This window comes from Dendropsophus ebraccatus, chromosome 11, assembly GCF_027789765.1.
Source record: "Dendropsophus ebraccatus isolate aDenEbr1 chromosome 11, aDenEbr1.pat, whole genome shotgun sequence".
Lineage (NCBI taxonomy): Eukaryota > Metazoa > Chordata > Amphibia > Anura > Hylidae > Dendropsophus > Dendropsophus ebraccatus.
The window spans coordinates 84321946-84343711 of record NC_091464.1 but is presented as its reverse complement, the minus strand read 5'-3'; the positions used below and the strand labels follow the sequence as shown (position 1 = coordinate 84343711).

The following is a 21766-nucleotide window of genomic DNA, read 5'->3' as shown; positions in this document are numbered from 1 at the left end:
AATGCAGCACAAGTGCTCGAAGTTCCCTCTGAGATTCTATTTATTTATTTCTTATTATTTGTATAGCGCACACAGATTCTGCAGCGCTTCACCTATCTGTATGTTTTTGGGTGTGGGAGGAAACCCACGCAAACACACAGAACATACAAAGTCTTTGCAGGTGTTGCCGTTGGTGGGATTTGAACCTAGGACTCCAGTGCTAACCACTGAGCCACTGTGCTGCCCATTCTATGAGTATGTCCTATCACAGATGCAGTGAGTGTGCAATGGGGACACCCGAAGCATACAGCACAACAAGAAGTATTCTACCAGTGGTAAGGAACCTTGGCTCTCCAGCTGTTGCAAAACTACAACTTCCATCATGTCTAAACAGCCAATGCTGCTGGTTTATCTTTTTTTTTTTTCTGGTCTCCGTGATGGCTTTCTTGACTATTTCCCCCATTACTGATCCATCTACTGGAGTTTTGGGGTGCCATGATGGGGGACTAGAGATGAGGGTAACCTGAGTATGCTTCAGGCCGATGGTTTTGGCATTTAAAGGATAACTCTGGCCAAAAGTATATTTTTAATATGTTATTACTTATGGAAAGTTAGACAAATTACTAATGTACATTTATTATGGGAAATACACATATGTTTCCCTTAATTTAGTTGATCATGGAGTTTTTAAATTCTCTCAAAAACCGTGACATCACGAATCAGGTGCAATTCCTATGGAGTGTCCAGCAGGGGGCCCACTACATGTAGAAGTCTATGGACTGTATTGAAATGTATAGAAGAGTATGTAATGTAATGTAAAAACTACACTTTATTAATGGACTATGTGTATGGAATAATTTGGGGAGCAAGGACACCCAAATGGAGGACACCAAGCAGAGAGGGAGAGAGGTGCCGGTGCATCTAACTACCTCCTCCCTCCCTGATTGGTGCACTGGGACAGATAGACACTACTCCTCCTCCCATCATCTGCTCATAGTATGAGTAGATGATGGGAGGAGTAGTAACAAGAAGATCCCCAGCACCAAGCCCCCCTCAGCTGACATAACCCCCACACGGTAACATCCCAGATCTGGCCCCCCCAGCCTCCCCCACCGCCACATGTCCACTCACTTCCATGCCAGTACCGGACTGCCAGCTCACTCCAGCCCCATGTCCTGCTGACTCAGGTGATGAGAGCTGCTGGGGGTGACATCCAGGGCCGAATCGGCAGGACGCAGGGGTGGCAGTCCGGGATGGCAGGCAAGTGAGTGGACGTGCGGCGGTGGGGGAGGCCAGATCTGGGATGTTACCGTGTGGGGGTTATGTCAGCTGAGGGGGGCTTGGTGCTGGGGATCTTCTTGTTACTCGTCCTCCCATCATCTACTCATACTTTGAGCAGATGATGGGAGGAGGAATAGTGTCTATCTGTTCCACTGCACCAAGCAGGGAGGGAGGAGGTAGTTAGATACACTGGCACCTCTCTCCATCCATGCTCGGTGCCCTCCATTTGGGGAGCAAGTGTCCTTGCTCCCCAAATTATTCCATACACATAGTCCATTAATAAAGTGTAGTTTTTACATTACATACTCTTCTATATACTTAGATACAGTCCAAAGACTTCTACATGTAGTGGGCCCCCTGGTGGACACTCCATAGGAATTACACCTGATTTGTGACGTCACCGTTTTTGAGGGATTTTAAACAATCTACTAAATTAAGGGAAATAGCCCTATAGGTGCATTTCCCATAATTAATGTACATTATGAATTTCTCTAACTTTCCATAAGTAATAACATATCAAAAAATACTTTTGGCCGGACTTCTCCTTTATATTCCAGTGGCTGAAGAAGTTGGATGCAGCCCTTGGGGTATTTATTTTTCCTGGAGTTGAGCGGACCTGTCAAAATGTTTGGTTCGGCAATGCTATGTGAACCGGAACGCTCCAACGATTGATTTCTCGCATGCTCTAGTCCTGGAAAATATGGCCTAGGCTGTATCCATGTTTTCCTGGACTCCCCAGGGCTGCAGCCAGCAACTTCAGCCACAGTAATCAAATGCTGAACAATTGGACTGGAGCGTGCCGGAGCTGCGCTCATCTCTAACGTATTGAGAAAGTGAGCGAAATAAATTGCTCAGCGTTCGTTTTCGCATGTGTTGGGTGCCAAAATACTATGATCGCATACTAAAGCATTGTTTTTATATGATCACATTAAAAAAAAGTGGGAGGCAGCAGCAAAAACGCAACATGTGAACACAGCCTGAAGCTCCACACCTTATTTGCCAATTGCATATCCTGACAAATCAGAACATATCCCATCCTATCGCACTAGTGCAATTCACAGGTAATTTATGGCTGTATTCTGATGTGATCTTTATTCACATGTTGTATACAGCAGCCTCCCCTTCCAACACGTGCGGGAGAACTACATTTCCCACAATCCCTGCACCGAGCGCGGCCGGAGGTCCCCGCCCACTTCCGGTGCTGGGGGCTGAGTGACAGCTGTGTGTGTCCCTGCTGCTGCGGGTCGCAGTATGCAGACAGCTAGAGCCATGGCCAGTAAGTACCGCGGATCAGTGTCAGTGTGTACAGTGCATAGAGCCCTCCTCTTACCGCAGCGTCTTATAGGGAGCTGGAGCAAAGGGAAGGAAACTACACAGCTCACTTTACTTTTCTGTTTCTTTCTTTTATTTCTAAATGCAGCAGCATGAGATAATGGGGCTCCTGCTAGTATGGCACTACAACTCCCATCATCATACCCACAGCAGTTATATCATATGAGTGATCTCCAACTGGGGCTCCTGCTAGTATGGCACTACAACTCCCATCATACCCACAGCAGTTATATCATATGAGTGATCTCCATATGGGGCTCTCCTGCTAGTATGGCACTACAACTCCCATCATACCCACAGCAGTTATATCATATGAGTGATCTCCAACTGGGGCTCTCCTGCTAGTATGGCACTACAACTCCCATCATCATACCCACAGCAGTTATATCATATGAGTGATCTCCATATGGGGCTCTCCTGCTAGTATGGCACTACAACTCCCATCATCATACCCACAGCAGTTATATATGAGAGATCCCATACCTGGGGCTCCTGCTAGTATGGCACTACAACTCCCATCATACCCAAAGCAGTTATATGATATGAGTGATCTCCATATGGGGCTCTCCTGCTAGTATGGCACTACAACTCCCATCATCATACCCACAGCAGTTATATCATATGAGTGATCTCCATATGGGGCTCTCCTGCTAGTATGGCACTACAACGCCCATTATCATACCCACAGCAGTTATATCATATGAGTTATCTCCAACTGGGGTTCTCCTGCTGTTATAGAACTACAACTTCCATCATACCCACAGCAATTATATATGAGAGATCCCATACCTGGGGCTCTCCTGCTAGTATGGCACTACAACTCCCATCATACCCACAGCAGTTATATCATATGAGTGATCTCCGACTGGGGCTCCTGCTAGTATGGAACTACAACTCCCATCATCATACCCACAGCAGTTATATCATATGAGTTATTTCCAACTGGGGCTCTCCTGCTAGTATGGCACTGCAACTCCCATCATCATACCCACAGCAGTTATATCATATGAGTTATTTCCAACTGGGGCTCTCCTGCTAGTATGGCACTACAACTCCCATCATCATACCCACAGCAATTATATATGAGAGATCCCATACCTGGGGCTCTCCTGCTGTTATAGAACTACAACTCCCATCATACAGCAATTATATATGAGAGATCCCATACCTGGTGCTCCCCTGCTGTTATAGAACTACAACGCCCATCATATCCACAGCAGTTATATATAAGAGATCTTCAACATATGTCTCTCCTGCTGTTATAGAACTACAACTCCCATCATGCTACACTGCAGTTATATATAAGAGATCTCCAACCTGGGGATCCCCCTGTTATAGCACTACGACTCCCATCATACCCCACAGCAACGTATGATATGAGTGATCTCCACCCTTGGCCTCTCCTGCTGTTTTAGCACTAAAACTCCCATCATGCCCCCTGCAGTTATATGTGAGAGATCCCCTACCTGGGCGTCTCCTGCTGTTACAGAACTACAACTCCCATCATATCCAGAGCCACAGGTTGGAGATCACTTATATAATTTTTTCTGGTAGAATGTTATGTTAGGGTACAAATTTGAAGTTTATATGATACTATATCTTCCCATCTCCATACAAACATGCTACCACCTTACCCATCCTTATAAAGCCATCCCTTTCCCTTGCCCAGCTACCGCCCCATCTCACTTCTCCCCTTTGCCCTAATACTCCTCAAACAACATGTCTACCATGAACTATCCTCTCATTTCTCATCCAACTTGCTCTTTGACCCCCTACAATCCGACTTCCGCCCCCACCACTCCACAGAAACTGCCCTCACCAAAGTGGCCAATGACCTGCTGCCAATATTCTGTGCTCCTTCTCTTCTGCCTTCCACACAGTTGACCATTCTCTCCTCCTACAAATCCTCTCATCCCGTGGTGTCACTTGCTCAGCCCTCTCCTGGATCTCCTCTTACCTCTCCAGCCGCACTTTTAGTGTTTCCCACACCACCTTCTCTCCTCGTCCCCTTACTGTTGGTGTTCCCCAAGGCTCTGTCCTCTCCTCGTCCCCTCACTGTTGGTGTTCCCCAAGGCTCTGTCCTCTCCTCGTCCCCTTACTGTTGGTGTTCCCCAAGGCTCTGTCCTCTCCTCGTCCCCTCACTGTTGGTGTTCCCCAAGGCTCTGTCCTCTCCTCGTCCCCTCACTGTTGGTGTTCCCCAAGGCTCTGTCCTCTCCTCGTCCCCTTACTGTTGGTGTTCCCCAAGGCTCTGTACTCGGCCTCTCCTCTTCTCCATCTACACCTCTGGCCTGGGACATATCAGAGAATCCCACGGCCTCAGTTACCACCTCTACGCTGATGACACTCACATCTACCTCTCTGGTCAGGATGTCACCTCTCTGCTATCTAGAATTCCAGAGTGTCTATCGGCCATATCTTCCTTCTTCTCTTCCCACTTTTTAAAACTCAACATGGACAAAACAGAACTAACCATCTTTCCCCCACCTCACTCCACCCTGCCGTCTAATCTGTCAATCACTATCAATGGCTGCACTCTATCCCCTGTCCCCCAAGTCCGCTGCCTCGGGGTCACCTGTGACTCTGCCCTGTGCTTTAAACCACATATTCAGGCCCTGACCACCTCCTGCCGCCTTCACCTCAAAAACATTTCCAGAATCCGCTCTTTTCTCACCCCTGACTCCACAAAACTGCTGGTCCATGCTCTCATTATCTCCCGCTTGGACTACTGTAACATCCTCCTCTCTGGCCTCCATCTAACTCCATCTCTCCCCTTCAGTCTATCCTTAACTCTGCTGCCTGACTAATCCACCTCTCCCCTCGCTTTGCCTCTCCCCTCTGCCAATCCCTTCACTGGCTCCCCACTGCCCAACATATTCACTTTAAATTGTTGACCCTGAAGTACAAGGTCATCACAACCTGTCCCCTCCGTACATCTCTGACCTGATATCCCGTTATCGTCCCTCATACAACCTCCAAAAACTTTTTGTCCTTCCACCTTGTTTGTACCCCACACAGCCTCCCCCATACTCTGGAACTCTCTACCCCGACACATCCGTCTCTCATCCACCATCAACTCCTTCAAAAGTAACCTGAAAACCCATCTCTTCAGACTAGGCTACAACCTATAATAACTCTGCATCACACTGTGACTGGCTGCACTTAACCTCCTGTCTCTCTCCCCGTACCTTATAGATTGTAAGCCCTCGTGGGCAGGGTCCTCGCCCCCCCCTATGTATGAGTCTGCCATTTACCTTTATGTAATGTGTTATGGTTTTGTATGATTTGCTGGTGTAGCTGCGCGGGCACAAGAAGAGGTAAGTTAGCGTTCTCTAATAGCTTCCCCCCTGCTAGCTGCCAAAAGATAAAAATGGCCATACTTCTCCCTTAAAGGGGAACTATCAGCGGGTTCGATAAATCTAACCTGCTGATATGTCCCTATTGCTCAGGAGATGCCAAGGAGGAAGCTATGTCCGTTCTTTTCATCCTCGATGCGATTCCCATGCTGTTAGTAGTTTGCTCCATGGTCCGGTAAGATAGTTGGGAGCACTGGGGCACCTGTAAGGAGCACTGTCCGCCCCCATAGCGCTGATCCATTAGAAAGGAGCGGGCCGTCCGGGGTGGATCGGCACTATGGGGGTGGGCAGTGCTCCTAACAGGTGCCCCAGTGCTCCTAATGGTCTTACTGGGCTGTGGAGCACATGACTGACTACCCCGGAACGGCATTGAGGAGGAAGGTAAGAGACATCTCTTCCTCTTTAGCGCCTCCTGTGTAATAGGGACATAGCAGCAGGTTAGATTCATCTAACCTGCTGATAGTCTCCCTTTACAATAAACAATAATATATAGCAGGGGGTCTTCATCCTGTGTGTTGTAAAAGTAAAACTTCCAGAATGCCATGCTGGGAGTTGTAGTTTCCCAGCACCTGGACAGCCACAGCCGGCAGATCCAGTCGTGTTACTGTTTTCTCCCTCACATTCTGCAGAGTTCAGCTCGGAGAGATTTAGCATCAGGTTGAGGCCGCTATACGATGCGCAGCAAGTTCTGTGCACTTACTAAAGGGGTAGTGCAACCAGGCAGCTTTTTTTATATTCTGCTGGAGCCAAACAGAAAATAATAATAAAAAACACATAGTCACCTGCTGAGACATTTGTAGGTTATGTTCACATAATGTCCTTGGCAGACTTTGATCTAGACCTCTGGCCAGACAGTCCATTTATTAATGACATATTACCAGCAATAGTTGGCATGACGTCGGCTAAAGATTAACTATTGCACGGTTCTATTTTTTTTCCATTAAGAACAATATATTAGGGACATGATATGTATAGAAGGTTATTACATGTATCTGTCAGTAGTATGTATCATATGCACTGGAGCGAGCCTGGGCCCTGTGCCAGTTACAGGAGTCTAGGGGCACGCTGGATGGCACCACTTGATAATGAGGTAACATGGCGGCGCAGTCCTATATCCCTTCACATGTTCCCGATCTTTCTGCAGAGTTTAAGCTGGCCTTAGTGCAGCTCCTGGTGTCCCCGGTGAAGTCTGACAACCTGAAAAAAGCGTCTGAGCTGATAAAGCAGGCGGCCCAGCAGGGAGCGCAGATCGTGGCACTGCCGGTGAGTAGCTCTGTGGACACTGTTATTTAAAAAAAAAATAATAGGAATTTAGAATCCATTGTGTAACCCAGCTTCTTCATCTCTTATCTCTTACACCTGTTCTATTCGGAATACGTAAACCAGACAGTGGACAAACAGAGTCCATCACCTCACTGTAGGCGGTACCATCTCTGCCTGTTCTTTGGCTGCTTGACAGATGGACACTGCCCTTATGGGTTTTTTTTTTTTCTCATAGTGAAGAGCTAGAGCTTTCTGGTGCCAGAGATTTTTAATTTACTTCTATTAAAAAAAATCTTGTCTTCCAGTACTTATCAGCTTCTGTATGTCCCGCAGGAAATGGTGCATTCTTTCCAGTCTGGAGAGCAGAAGAGGTTTTCTATCGGGGTTTGCTTCTGCTCTGGACAGTTCCTGACATGGACAGAGGTGGTAGCAGAGAGCACTGTGTCAGACTGGAGAGAATACACCTACTAGAAGACTTGAAATTTTTAATACAAGTAAACTACAAATTGATGGCACCAGTTGATTTAAAAGAAAAAAAATGTGGGTGATCAACCCCTTTAAAGCAAATATGTAACCCAACCTACTGCACCCCCACCACCGCCACTGTGGGTACTGTTCTGTAGTTTGTCTTGATTCCCTGCCTGTTCCCGGTGTTCTCTCCTGGTGAAAAAAACCCAACATATTTTATTCTGGTGGGTCAAAGAGGTGGAGCCTAAGGCATGATAGTGTCCTATCATAGCAGCGCCTCTCTCTCCTTCTTTGCCTTTCTTCTTCGTAGCTTCTCCCCTGCAGAAGAAGAGTGAGGTGTAAGATGCTATAGGTCCTGCTTCTTTGATCCCGCGCTACCATAATTAAAGACGAAAAGCAGACCCTGGGACCAGCCATGAATTGATGCAAGCTACAGGACATTATAAGAGGTTTGGGGGGATTGGGTTGCATTACAGATTTGCCTTAAAGGGGTTTTCCCGTTTCAGCTTATTATCCCCTATCTGTAGGTTTTAGTGTTCCAGGAAACTTTACCTCGGTTCCCAACCAAGAGACCCACTTTTCGGGGACCTTCTTTCATGCCTGACAATCTCTTTATGCAGCAAGGACGCTCCAGGTTTTCTTAGACCCCTTGCACACGGCCATCATTTAGGGCTTGGCGATGGGCTCCGGTCTGTGCATTTGCCCAGAGGCTCCATAGGCTTTTGCCTCCTTCATGAGTTTACGGTCCACGATTGCAGGCGTCCTACAGATGCCCTATAGAGCCAAACATGGCTGCACGCGGGAGGCCTTGAGTTGGATTAGTGTTTCTCCAACCCTTGCGAATCACTGAATACTAAGCTTGCATTCATGTCTTTCTTTGTTACCAGGAATGCTTCAATTCTCCGTACGGCACCAAGTTCTTTCCGGAGTATGCGGAGAAGATTCCTGGACAGTCCACACAGATGTTGTCCGAAGTGGCCAAAGAATGTGGGATCTACCTTATCGGAGGTTGGCCTCCATGTTAGATCTATTAGTAATAGATCATAGACCTAGTAAATGGAAGGAACGCTCAACAACTAAACTATGGCCCCAAGTCCTCGTACCCGAGAGTCACATCCCAGCTCCATTGGGGGGGGGGGGGTTATTATGATCCTTGTTATGGACCCCCCATCCTTACTACCATCGCCGGCTATAGAATCTCATGTTCTCGTGCCCCAGGAACATAAAGATTTCAAAGCAGTAGGCGCCAGGCTGTTTGTACTTGTCATTGATAATGTTACATATAATAATATCGTTCTTCTTTAAGGCTCCATTCCAGAAGAGGATTCTGGGAAATTATACAACACTTGTACAGTCTTTGGTCCAGATGGTACATTGCTGATCAAGCACAGAAAGGTAAAAGAACGTCTATATAGGAGCAATGATCCCTACAGACAGTAGGGGGACTTCTAAAACATGGGGAAAAGTAGAAAGCTTAACACTGTAATATGCTTAAAGTGTAACTGTCATGTAAATGTCACTTTCAGAAATCAATAACTATCAATAGTACAAGCGATTTTAAGCGATTTGCTTTTATTAAGCAAAAGAGTTTCCTTCTGTACTCAGAAAGCTGTTTTCTTACCTCCCCCTCACTTCAGAAAAAGCGAGGATTTCTGTGTCAATTATACTCTATGGAGGGGGAGGGGCAAAGGGGGATGAGGGAGCACTGAGAGAGGAAAAGGCAGCCCTGCACAATACAACATCCTGCAATCTTCCTTCACCAAGCTCCCAGATAAGCACTGAGCTTTCTGACCTGTGAATCCAACGTTTTATGTGCCCGGACAGTCTCCAAATTGTACAGCTGCTTTTCTCCTCTTCTTCCTCACTCATTCCCCTCGCCCCTCCCCCCTCCATTGGTTATAATGGACACAGCAAACCAGTCTTCACTTTGCTTCTCTGTAATGTAGACGGCTTTGTCTGATAATGCACAGATAAGAAGGGGGAGGGGAAGGCTGGAAAAAAAACAACTTTTTGAGTACAGAAAAAGACTTTTTTGCATTAAAAAACTATTACAGAGTTTCTTAAAATCGCTTGTACTATTTTTTCTAAAACTATTTCCAGGATGACGGCGCTTGCCTTTGAAAACTATAAAAAGAAGAAAAAGGGCACTTTCTGGTGTAGTATAAATAGTGTCAAAAGTGAGGTGGTTACACACACACACACACACAAATTTATATATGGGAATAGTGAGCCACTCACCTTTGGACATTGTCCAAGAGTAGAACACAACACTACAAGTTGCTTTTGCAGGTAAGATCCATGCAGCTCACAGAGGACAAAGCCAGCAGCAGCGGGACAAAGCCAGAAGGTGTATACGGACAATAGAGTAAGGAACCCGGACTAGGTTCACAGGAAGAACAATCTTATGTGTGGAAAAGCGCAACAGATGATAACAAGAGGCGAAACGCGTTGTAAGTTTTTAATAAATTCTCTTGTCCAATACCCGTCTGGATATCTTGTCTACCATTTACGATAATGGAGCGGTGTCTGACGATCTGTTGAGCTTTCCCGCACATGAGGTTGTTCTTCCTGTGAACCTAGTCGTGGTCCTTATTCCATTGCTCTACATTACATAGACAGATGGCAGTCGTCAACTTCACGGCTGGCAAAGAAGCTTAAAGATTGATAGTGGAGTTCAATAGTTGCTGAATAAATCTGTATACAGTGAGCTCCCCCTACTGGAGGCAGCAGGCATTAAGAACTTTATGACTTGGGTGGTTGGGTGTAAAAGGGCAGGATTCTTCTCTTTTATTTGTATTATTCTCTTTTATTTGGATTCTTCTCTTTTTTTTGGATTATTCTAGTCACCCTTGCTTGCTTTTATATGCAGATAGACCATAACATATCCAACTTTTAGTCTTTATTTTACTCTTTTAACCTTCCCAGATCCACTTATTTAACATTGATGTACCGGGGAAAATCCGTTTTCAAGAGTCAGAAACACTGAGTCCTGGAGACAGTCTCTCTGTATTTGATACACGTATGTTATATGCTGAATCGAGTGAATGGGCAAAATCAATTTTTCCCCTATCTACAGGATAGGGGAAAAGTAAGAGGTTGCAGGGGGTCTGACTTCTGTGCCCCCCTCTGATCTCCATATTGGGCCCCGGATTCTGTGTTATGAATACGTGACCTGCAGCTCTATTCATTCCTATGGAATACTCGCCTCTTTCCCGCGGCTTCATAGGAATGAATAGAGTCGTGGGTCACGTACCCTACCTGTGGCTGTATTCATAACACAGAAGCCGGGGCAGAAATGGACATCAGCAGGGGGGGGGGGCAGAGGTCAGACTCCCTGCGATCTTTTACTTTTCCTCTATCCTGTGGATAGGGAAAAAGTTGTAATATTACAAAAATCTAGGCTATAGCCCCTATAGTCTAGCCATAGAACAACCTTTAATACAAACGTCTTTAGCAGTAAAAGGGTAAGTTGGGAAGGGAAGAAAGAAGGGGATTTGTTATAGCTGCCTACATGCTGGGGGAATCCTTTCCATTGACATTGGGCTCCATTGGTTTTATGGGAATATTTCCCGTCAGATATGTACTCATTACATCCCACCGTGTATGTAGTAAAAGCTGTAAACCTATAGATCATGGACATATCTAAATTTATAGGGGGCAATGTATCAGTGGAGAGTCTTGAGTGAGTACTCCATTGGATTTTTTGTCGCTGATCTCCCTGAGCTCAGTGATTGCTGTGTTTTGTTGGTCTATTTTTCATTGCCCCCATTAGCCTGAATCCTGCTGCCTCCACACTGATGAGGGGCAAATACCCCAAAACTGCAGTCTGTGGATGAATGCCTGGCTTTGGTAATCCCTTGTCATGTCGCCATACTTGCCACAGAGTTAGACTTTGGTGCAAAAGGGACCACCCTGTTGTTTCCCTATTTATGTTCCAATACTTGCAACCAAGTGGGACTTAAGGGGCTACCTATCAGGGTGGTTTGGTGATCTCCCCACTGGGAGGCACCCCCTTGGCAACAGGCTTTCCTCCCCTGGAGGGATATCTGGCTATTCCTGTGTTTTGAGTAACTAAGGCTCCACGGACCCTTTTTTTGCATATTTAAATTTATAGGGGGCAATGCATCAGTGGAGACTTGAGTGAGTACTCCATTGGATTTTGTGTCGCTGATCTCCCTGAGCTCAGTGATATGTTTTGTTTATAGATCATGCACAGCCCGGACAAGTTAATAAAAATGTATATACAAGCTGAGCTTATGACGCATGAACTAACATTGATCCTTAATATTTTTACCAGCCTTTTGCAAAATTGGAGTCGGCATCTGCTATGACATCAGGTTTGCAGAACTCGCCCAGATATACACCAAGAAAGGTGAGAAGTCATTTTAGTTTCATAGTAAAATAACTATTACAATCCTTTTTATTTGGTAATATTAGCAAACCCACCCCGTGTTTTCATCTCCAGGAAGTCATCACTTTACTATAAAACATGAATAATCACACTGGCACACCGGGTGGGGGTCATTCCAAGGTTACTCATTTACCAGATTTTTATCAATTGCACATACCATTGCAGGCAGCCAGCCCTGCAACCCTGGGAAGTGTAATAACCAGAGATGAGCGAACCGGGTTTGGGTTCGAGTTGATCCGAACCCGAACGTTCGGCATTTGATTAGCTGGGGCTGCTGAACTTGGATAAAGCTCTAAGGTTGTCTGGAAAACATGGATGCAGCCAATGACTATATCCATGATTTCCACATAGCCTTAGGGCTTTATCCAAGTTCAGCAGCCACCGCTAATCAAATGCCGAAAATTCGGGTTCGGGTGGACTCGAGCATGCTCCAGGTTCGCTCATCTCTAATTATAACATATGTTAGTGACTACAGTATATCCGATTTATCCTTATCTGTAAAATCCAGTGTCTTCAGCAAGTCAGTGTAATACTACTGTGCACGGAGCAGTGATCGGAAGTACAGCAATTCCGGCACTGTTCTGAGCTGTGTGCTGGCTGAGGCCCATTGCTTGTGCCCTATCACATTGCCCTGTCCATGTGATGCACATGTGCTCGGCTTATGTTCCTGTGTTCTGTAACAAGCTGGCTCCTATGTGTCTATCACATGATCAGGACACAAACACAGATCAAGGGAAATTCTTATATAAAGTATTTTGGAAAATCATAGAGCTTTTTCTTATACACAAAGAATGTAATTTATTTGCTGTAGGCAGAATACCCCTTTAATGTGTCACTTTTCTTCTTCAGACAATCCCTACTTAACATTAAAGTGTAACTGTCATTTACTTTTTTTTGTTGTTGTTGTTTTGCAGAAACCAAAAGTACAAGCGACTTTAAAAACTCTGTAATAGGTTTTATTAGGCTAAAAAAGACTGTTTCTGTACTCACAAAGCTGTTTGGCAGCTCACTTCTTATCTGTGCATTATCAGGCAAAGCCGTCTACATTACAGATGAGCAAAGTGAAGACGGGTTTGCTGAGTCCATTATTACCTGTGGAGGGGGGTGGGGCCGAGGAGGATGAGTGAGCAGAGAGAAGAGAAGCAGCTGTACAGTTTGGAGACTGTCTTTATCTGGGAACTTAGTGAGAAAAGATGGAAAGATGTTGTGCAGGGCTGCCTTTTCCCCTCCCTTTGCTCACTCATCCCCCTAAGCCCCTTCCCCCTCCATAGACCATAATGGACACAGAAATCCTGCTTCTTTTGAAGTGATTACAAAACAGCTTTTTGTGTACACACTGTGTAATAAAGACAACGATCAGCCGAATAACTGATCATCAGCTGATCACTGTCTTTTAAATGCGTTTAAAAATCATTGGCTGTGGGCCGTGCAACGCTGATAACAGTGCAAAAATAAAAAAGTTTATACTTGCCTGTTCTCCCCGAGTATTCTGCAGCCTTTGCCTGTGTTCCCTGCTCATTGCTGGCACTTGTGGCCTCATCTATTTAGTGACAATCACTGGCAGTGGTGTGTCCCATCTTGAACAGTGATTGGCTGAACAGCCTGCCATTGAGGAGACAGGGCCAGAAGTGTCAGCAGTGTCTGGGGAACATGGGCAAAAGGCTGCCCATAGTTAAGTATAAATCACTTACAAATCGTCGCTCCCTTACTGGAAAATGTCGAGCACTTTAAGACGGATCTAAGTGTTCAGTTTCCCTGCAGCGCCACCACAGGGGAAATTAGGCATTACACAGTGCCTGTTAAAATCTAAGAATATCCATGTAATGCAGGACAGGAGGGGTCCTCCAGACTGAGAGACGCTCTTTGTAGCTGATCTCCAGTCTGAATACTGGCCTCTATTAGTTCAGAATTTTTTAATATTGTATAAAATGTTATTTCAGCTGGATGACTTAATAATTGCTATATTTGTTTTTTTCCCCCTAAACCTAGGTTGTCAGCTGTTGGTGTACCCAGGGGCATTTAATATGACAACTGGACCAGCACATTGGGAATTACTACAAAGAGCTCGGTAGGTATAAAAGAAATGAACTTATGCTGTAACTATATTACGCTGAGCAGAGTATAATTTTCTATAGTAATCCCATGTATTTGCAGGGTTTGTATTTGGTTCTGTTTAACATGCAAGGGACTTAAATTAACTAAGATTTAAAGGGGATGTTTACCATTGTAATTTACTTCCATTAAAAAAATCTCAAGTCTTACAGTACTTATCAGCTGCTGTATGTCCTGCAGGAAGTGGTGTTTTCTTTCCAGTCTGACACAGGGCTCTCTGCTGCCACTTCTGTCCATGTCAGGAACTGTCCAGAGCAGCAGCAAATCCCCATAGAAAACCTCTCCTGCTCTCCAGACTGGAAAGAAAACCACTTCATTCAGGACATACAGCAGCTGATAAGTACTTTAAGGACTTAAGATTTTTAATAGATGTACATTACAAATCTCTGGCATTTTCTGGCACCACTTAATTTGAAAGAAAAAAATTGGTGAATAATCCCTTTAAGGTTAGTTATGGTCTTAGTGCTGAGACCCTCCTGATTGCTAGGTATAGCCGATGAAACACACAGCAGCGTGCTTTTCTGCCTGGATAGCCGCCCTCATCGGCTCATTGCAGAAGATGAGCTTTATTAAAGGGGTTATCCAATGCTACAAAACATGGCCACTTTCTTCCAGAGACAGCACAACTCTTGTCTCCTGGTCAGGTGTGGTTTGCAATTAAGCTCCATTCACTTCAACTGAACTTAGTTGCAAAACCTGCACCCAAACTGGAGACAAGAGCGGTGCTGTCTCTGGAAGAAAGTGGCCCTGTTTTCCTAATCCTGAATAACCCCTTTTAAAGTCTATCTAACCTGTCACCTGTAATCAGTAAGACTTTCCACCATTTGCTTCACCCAGCTATACTAAGCGCTGAAACCCCAACCAATGTTTCAAATCAATTGGTTTCAGAAAGTTATATAGTTTTGTAACTTACTTCTATTTAAAAATCTCCAGTTTTCCCATACCTATCAGCTGCTATATGCCCTGCATGAAGTGGTGTATTCTTTTCAGTCTGACACAGTGCTCTCTGCTGCCACCTCTGTCCATGTCAGGAACTGTCCAGAGCAGGAGAGGTTTTCGATGGGGATTTGCTGCTGCTCTGGACAGTTCCTGTCAGACTGTAAATAATACACCACTTCCTGCTGGACATACAGCTGCTGATAAGTACTAGAAGACTGGAGATTTGTAAATAGAAGTAAATTACAAATCTATATAACTTTCTGAAACCAGTTGATTTGAACAAAAAAGATTTTTGCTGGAGTAGCCCTTTAACGTTTGACGTCTGTGCAACATGTCAAACATTAACTTAAATGACCGTAATGCTTCACCGGTCCTGTCTTTAAGCAGCCGAAGGGCTAGGTCCCCGCCACCACCTTTAGTGACATACTCAAAGTGAATGTGTCACATTCTCCAATAAACTCTGATACTATACCCCAAGATATTACAGTGTATATGGGCCCAGAATAGCCCCCATCCTGCAGTAATGCCCTCAAACATGAACAACAGGGTTGTGTTTTATTCTCCCATTTATGAACATCAAAGAATCCTAGGATGATGTATAGGTCTGGTTTATCTTGTCTGAATGCTTTCTTCTATCTTTCTAGGGCTTTAGATAACCAAGTCTATGTAGCTACAGCGTCTCCTGCCAGAGATGATAAAGCTTCCTATGTAGCCTGGGGACACAGCACGGTGGTCAGCCCGTGGTAAGCGCCTCTGTGTGTTTGACATTAGAAATACATCATATGTTTTTGTTTCACATGGAGGTGCATGTAGTTTTATTTATTGGTAGAAGTTTTAAGGGATGACATGTAATGCTTTGTTTCTCCTGTGGTGGCGCTGCTGGATAATTAAACACCATGGGGGAGATTTATCAAACATGGTGTATAGCGAAACTGGCTCAGTTGCCACTAGCAACCAATCAGATTCCACCTCTTTGGAAAATGAAAGATGGAATCTGATTGGTTGCTAGGGGCAACTGAGCCAGTTTTGCTATACACCATGTTTGATAACTCTCCCCCTCACTGTTCTCCCACTGATTATAGGGGAAGGCTGGGGCTTCTAATATAACATGTCCTAATCAGCTTCTTAAGGCCCATTTACACAGAACGATTATCTGACAGATTATCTGCCAAAGATTTGAAGGCAAAGCCAGAAACAGACTATAAAAAGAGAACAGGTCATAAAGGAAAGCCTGTGATTTCTCCTCTTTTCAAATCCATTCCTGGCTTTGGCTTAAAATCTTTGGCAGATAATCTGTCCGATAATCTTTCTGTGTAAATAGACCCTTATGGTGGAAGGGCCACTTTAACTTTTTGAGAAAATTAATATGTCACTTAAACCAAAATTAGTTTTTGTTTAAATAAAGGTTTTATGGTAAAAATTTTTGGTGGGGGTAAAAAAAAAACTATATTTACTATTTTTTTTAACTTTGTGGTAAATGGTGTTATGTCTGTCTATTTAAAAAGGTTGCCTGGGATTAGACAAAACACAGCTACTTACTTGCAAAAACAGCGCCACCCCTGTCCTCAGGTTGTGTGTGGTATTACTACTCAGCTCCTTTCATTTCAATGGAACTGAGCTGCAACATCCCAACCTGAGGACAGGAGAGGTGCTGTTTCGGGAGTAAAGTGGCCATGTTTATTGTTGACATCTGCCATGGTTGACACAGCTCTCTGCCTAGGGTAATATACAGAGGCCCTAAGCAGGGGACCTACGTCCACTATTTGATATTGCATATAAGAAGAGGAGACTAAAAGTCCCCCATTATACAAAGCGATTATCGGCCATACTTGACTGCCGTTCCGGACGATAATTGTTTGGTGTATTAGGACATGTTAAAAGACCACAAGACCATGGTCAGCCGACATGTACAGTGTTGGCTGATTGTAATCTTTCAACATCCCAATCATGTCAGTGATGTTCTGCTGCGTGTCACCCTGCACAGCAAGAGTGACTTAAAGAAAACCAATTTAAAGGGGTAGTGCGGCGCTAATCATTTAGTCACAAAATAACACACATTACAAAGTTATACAACTTTGTAATGTGTGTTATGTATGTGAATGGCCCCCTTTCCCGTGTTCCCCCCCACCCACGCCAGACCCAGAAGTGTTGGTGCATTATACTTACCGCATTCGTGTCGACCCCCGTCCATCATCTTGGGACAATCACTTTGTCTTCGGGAGGCCGGCCGAACCGCTCCATCCGTCCATCATGCCGGCCCCCCTATGCCGCGGCTGAGCAGCTGGTGAATAAATGATACGCTATGGGAATGTGCTGTAGCAGCACCCAGCACGCTTCCCAAACATGCTTCTGTCTGTAAATGTAATAGCGCATAGAGCTAGGGGGGAATGAGGGGGAATCGAGCGCTGGCCTGACAGATTATGAAATCTTACTCCTACTATTATTTATTTTTGCAGGGGAGAATTGGTTGCAAAGGCCGGATCAGAGGAGACCATCATTTCTGCAGATATTGGTAAATGCATATGGCTCCTTCCCTATGACAGAAGTCTGATGGCTGTTTCCTATCATGTGGGAGGTGTATAGCTGAGGGTTTCCTATATCTGCAGGCTCCTCCAAGATAGCAAAAGAAGAGGGGTTAGGGAGGGGCAGACATGTAGAGGACAAAAAAATCAACAAGCACCAGGAACTTCTTGGATGAGGGAGATGGGGTTGGGAAGGACAGTCAGTTTTGATCCTTTGCTATGTGTATGTGTATATATATATATATATATATATATATATATATATATATATATATATATATATATATATAACATTTAAATTGTTTGGCCCCGTGCACACAGGGCAAGAGCGGCAAAATTGTCCTCCTCTTTACGCGCTGAAGAATGAACATGTTTATTCTTCAGCGTAGAGAGATGCAGCGCACAAGCCTCTCATATAGGCTTTAATCAGAACTTCTCATTCCCGCCTCCAAGACTTCTCTCGTGCTGCACCAGTTCTCTGGAACTCTTTACCCAAAGACCTCAGACTTATTTCCAACATCCCCAGTTTCAAACGTGCCCTGAAGACCCATCTCTTCAGGCGTGCTTATAACATTTCGTAATCTCGTCTCCCTCTGCTATCCCCTCTCTATAACTTCTTTGGTGCTAGGTACACTGTCCTTGTTATCTGAGCTTAGAAAATGGAATGTGACTGGCTCGCCCAGTCACCTATAGGCACTTAGAGATTCCATGTACAATGACTGGAACATTGACAAATAAAGCCCTTGTTGCCTCTCGTGTTACTCCCAGTCATCCTAGCCTGTAAGCTCTTGAGAACAGGTCACTAATTTGTTATTGTAATTTATTCATTGTATAATTTAATATATAACCTGTAATGTATTTATATATTTAAATAAGCGCTGCGGAATCTGTTGGCGCTATACAAATAAATATTATTATTATTATTATAACACGGAGGCTGGCGGCATTCCGCCGCTCTTGCTCTGTGTGCACGGGACCTAAGGGTAAATGCCCACTGGCGAAATTACACCCGGAAATTATCTGCACAAAATGAGAACAAAATTTGCTTTGATGATTTGGTGCAGCAAGATTGTAAATGGCGAGAGCAGAGTTTGGCCCGGCCCATATAATGATTCACATCCCCGCATTATGGCATTCTGCAATAGGAAGAATGTGACACATCCTTTGGTGGGCAGGGCTTAAAGTGACTCTGTACCCACAAACCACTTGTACCTTCGGATGGCTTCTTTTAATCCAAGATCTGTCCTGGAATCCGTTCGGCAGGTGATGCAGTTATTGTCCTTAATAACTTTTAATCTTGCAGCCCTGTGTCAAATTGGCGTGGCCTAGAGTGTGTGTGCAATAGGATTGCAACACCCCTCCATTCCTCCTCCCCACCCTCTTCATCATTAGGAATGCCCCTAGAACATTTTCTGCTATTCATCATCTGTCTGAACACTGCACAGGTGCCTTAACGATCCAGTACATGTGCAGTGTTCACACAGGTGAGGAATAGGAGAAAATGTTCCAGGGGTGTTCCTAATGGTGAGGAGGGACGGAGGGGTGTCACAATCCTTTTGCACACACACACTCTAGGCCACGCCAATTTGACACAGGGCTGCAAGATTAAAAGTTGTTTTTTAGGACAATAACTGCATCACCTGCCGAACAGACCCCAGGACAGATCTTGGATTAAAAGCAGCTATCCGAAGGTACAAGCAGTTTGGGAGGGGTCAGATTGTGGGTACAGAATCAATTTAAAGGGAATCTGTCACTAAGTTTATGCTGCCTTAAAGGGATCCAAACACATACTGGCTGCAGCAGCAGCTTTATACGGGAGAAAATTAAGTTTTTATTTCCCGGGCACGTGGTAGGCAGAGGCGGGCAGGTAGTCATCTGGGCGCCCCTGTATAGTCACTGCTAGGAGGGAATGATTCACAGGCAGAGGGGCCAGTTATAGGCCTCTCTGCCAGTCACTAATCCCTTCCGAACGTGCTGACAGAACGGCTTACTACAAATGGACGGGGAGTCACCCAGATGACTACCTGCCACGCACCTGGGAAGTAAAACTTAAAATGACACTGTCACCCCCTTTGTGCATTCTGACATCTCTACACAGGTGTGAAGGGTAAATTTAGCGTTTTTCATACCTTATTTCATATCATACATCATGGTGCTTGTTCAAGTAAAAAATGATCTTTTATCAACTGCAGATTGTATCACTTTAATTTTCTCCCATATAAAGCTGCTGCTGTAGCTGTGGCTGGTATGTGCCGCGAGCTGCACAGCATCTTTCTACAGTGCTCAATTAAACCATATCAGCCAAAATTGGGCTGATTGGTTCCCTTTAAATTAGGGCAGCATAAACTAGTTACAGAAATGTTGAATAGGTCAGTGTATTACTTACATCATTTTGTTCAGCCGTTCTCCTAATATGCAGGAGAATAGGATTTTTTTTTTCTGCACCCCCCCCCCCCCCCCCAGCTGTTGATTGACAGGTGACTGCCTATACACAGCATGGATAGATAACTGCAAATCAGCAGATGGTGGGCGGAGTTTTCTGCTGCTCATGAATATTCAGGACTATTGGGCTCATGCACATAATGGAGAGGACTACTTATTGTCCATGTTATTCAGGAGGAGATCTCTGGATCAGCTGCACAGAGCAATGTAAGTGATACATCATTCTGTTCAGCTTCTCTGTCACTAGTTTATGCTACCCTGAGATAGGACACCATAAACCTACTGACAGGGTCTCTTTAAATTTTTCCAGACAAGAAAAGAAGAACTTCTCCGCTACATAGCTATATAGTATATGATATTACATTCTGACGTGTCATAATAACAAGCCTATTTTTCAGATTTGCAGTATGTAGCAGAGATCCGTCAGCAGATTCCTATTCACACGCAGCGCCGCCATGATCTCTACAGTGTGGAAGAGAAGAAGTGAACCCGGTGTCAGCCAGTACACCTCATCCACGACAGACGTTCACAGTTGTAAGGAGAGTCACAGAAAGGGTCGAATCATTTGTTTTTGATTAAAAAGCAGATTATACTGATCATTGTGGAAATTAGGGGCAGATTCACATGGTGACATTTTCCTTGTTATGCTTGTCACAAAGGCTGATGTACGGGGGAGAGGTGTTAATGATCTGTACCATCCTCATGTTATTATATCCTATGAGGTTACTGCTGTATTTTTATATGGTGGTATTTTTGCTAGGTGTTAAATGCTGAAGAGATTCTGGGTGAATATGTTTTAAGACAGTGTTTCCCAATCAGGGACTACAACTTCCATCATGCCGTGACAGCCATGTTGTGGTTTTGCAAATTCTAGAGCCTCACAGATTGGGAAACACTGATTCAAAGGGCAAGCATCTTTTTCTTTCAAATCAACCGATTTTAGAAAGTTATATAGATTTGTAATTTACTTCTATTTAAAAATCTCAAGTCTTCCCATACTTATCGGCTTGTGTACGCTCTGCAGGAAGTGGTGTATTCTTTCCAGTCTGACACAGTGCTCTCTGCTGCCACCTCTGTCCATGTCAGGAACTGTCCAGAGCAGTAGCAAATCCCCTTTGAAATTTTCTCCTGCTCTGGACAGTTCCTGACATGGACAGAGGTGGCAACAGAGAGCACTACGTCAGACTGGAAAGAATACACCACTTCCTGAAGGACATACAGCAGCTGATAAGTACTGGAATGCTTGAGATTAACTAGTGGTTAATTACAAATCTATATAATTTTCTGAAACCAATTGATTTAAAAGAAAAAGATTTTTGCCAGAGTATCCCTTTAATGTATGGCAAGTGATATAAACATGAAGTACAGGGAAGTAATATAAGTTGTCTTATACATTGATCTGCATTCTGAACGCCCCTGATTTTCAGACTCACTTCTGATTTACTCACGTATTTTGCCATCACCGATCCCATTGTCCGCTGTTGGTACCAGCCATGTGCACTAGTTTTAGTCCATCCTGCATACAGTCTGTATTCCTGTCTGTTACAATATTTTATTGCCCAAGGAAATCAAATGCTAAATCATTTTTAATAAATTAAATATACCTGACACCAATTGTTTGATGGTCTTTGTATTTAAGTGTTTAGGCATAGGTCGTTTTTTTT

The 21766-nt window shown here is 44.5% G+C and overlaps 1 protein-coding gene across 1 annotated transcript; it reads left to right on the top strand.

Moving 5' to 3' along the window:
- The first annotated feature begins 2446 nt into the window (after positions 1-2446).
- NIT2 (nitrilase family member 2) lies at positions 2447-21196 on the top strand. Its single transcript, XM_069946171.1, has 10 exons — positions 2447-2536; positions 7090-7208; positions 8564-8684; positions 8983-9071; positions 10602-10695; positions 11974-12048; positions 14077-14155; positions 15783-15881; positions 17595-17650; positions 20501-21196. Exons 1-10 carry the CDS (start codon positions 2512-2514, stop codon positions 20587-20589), a joined length of 846 nt encoding a protein of 281 aa, XP_069802272.1. The 5' UTR covers positions 2447-2511; the 3' UTR covers positions 20590-21196.
- The last annotated feature ends 570 nt before the right edge of the window (positions 21197-21766 follow it).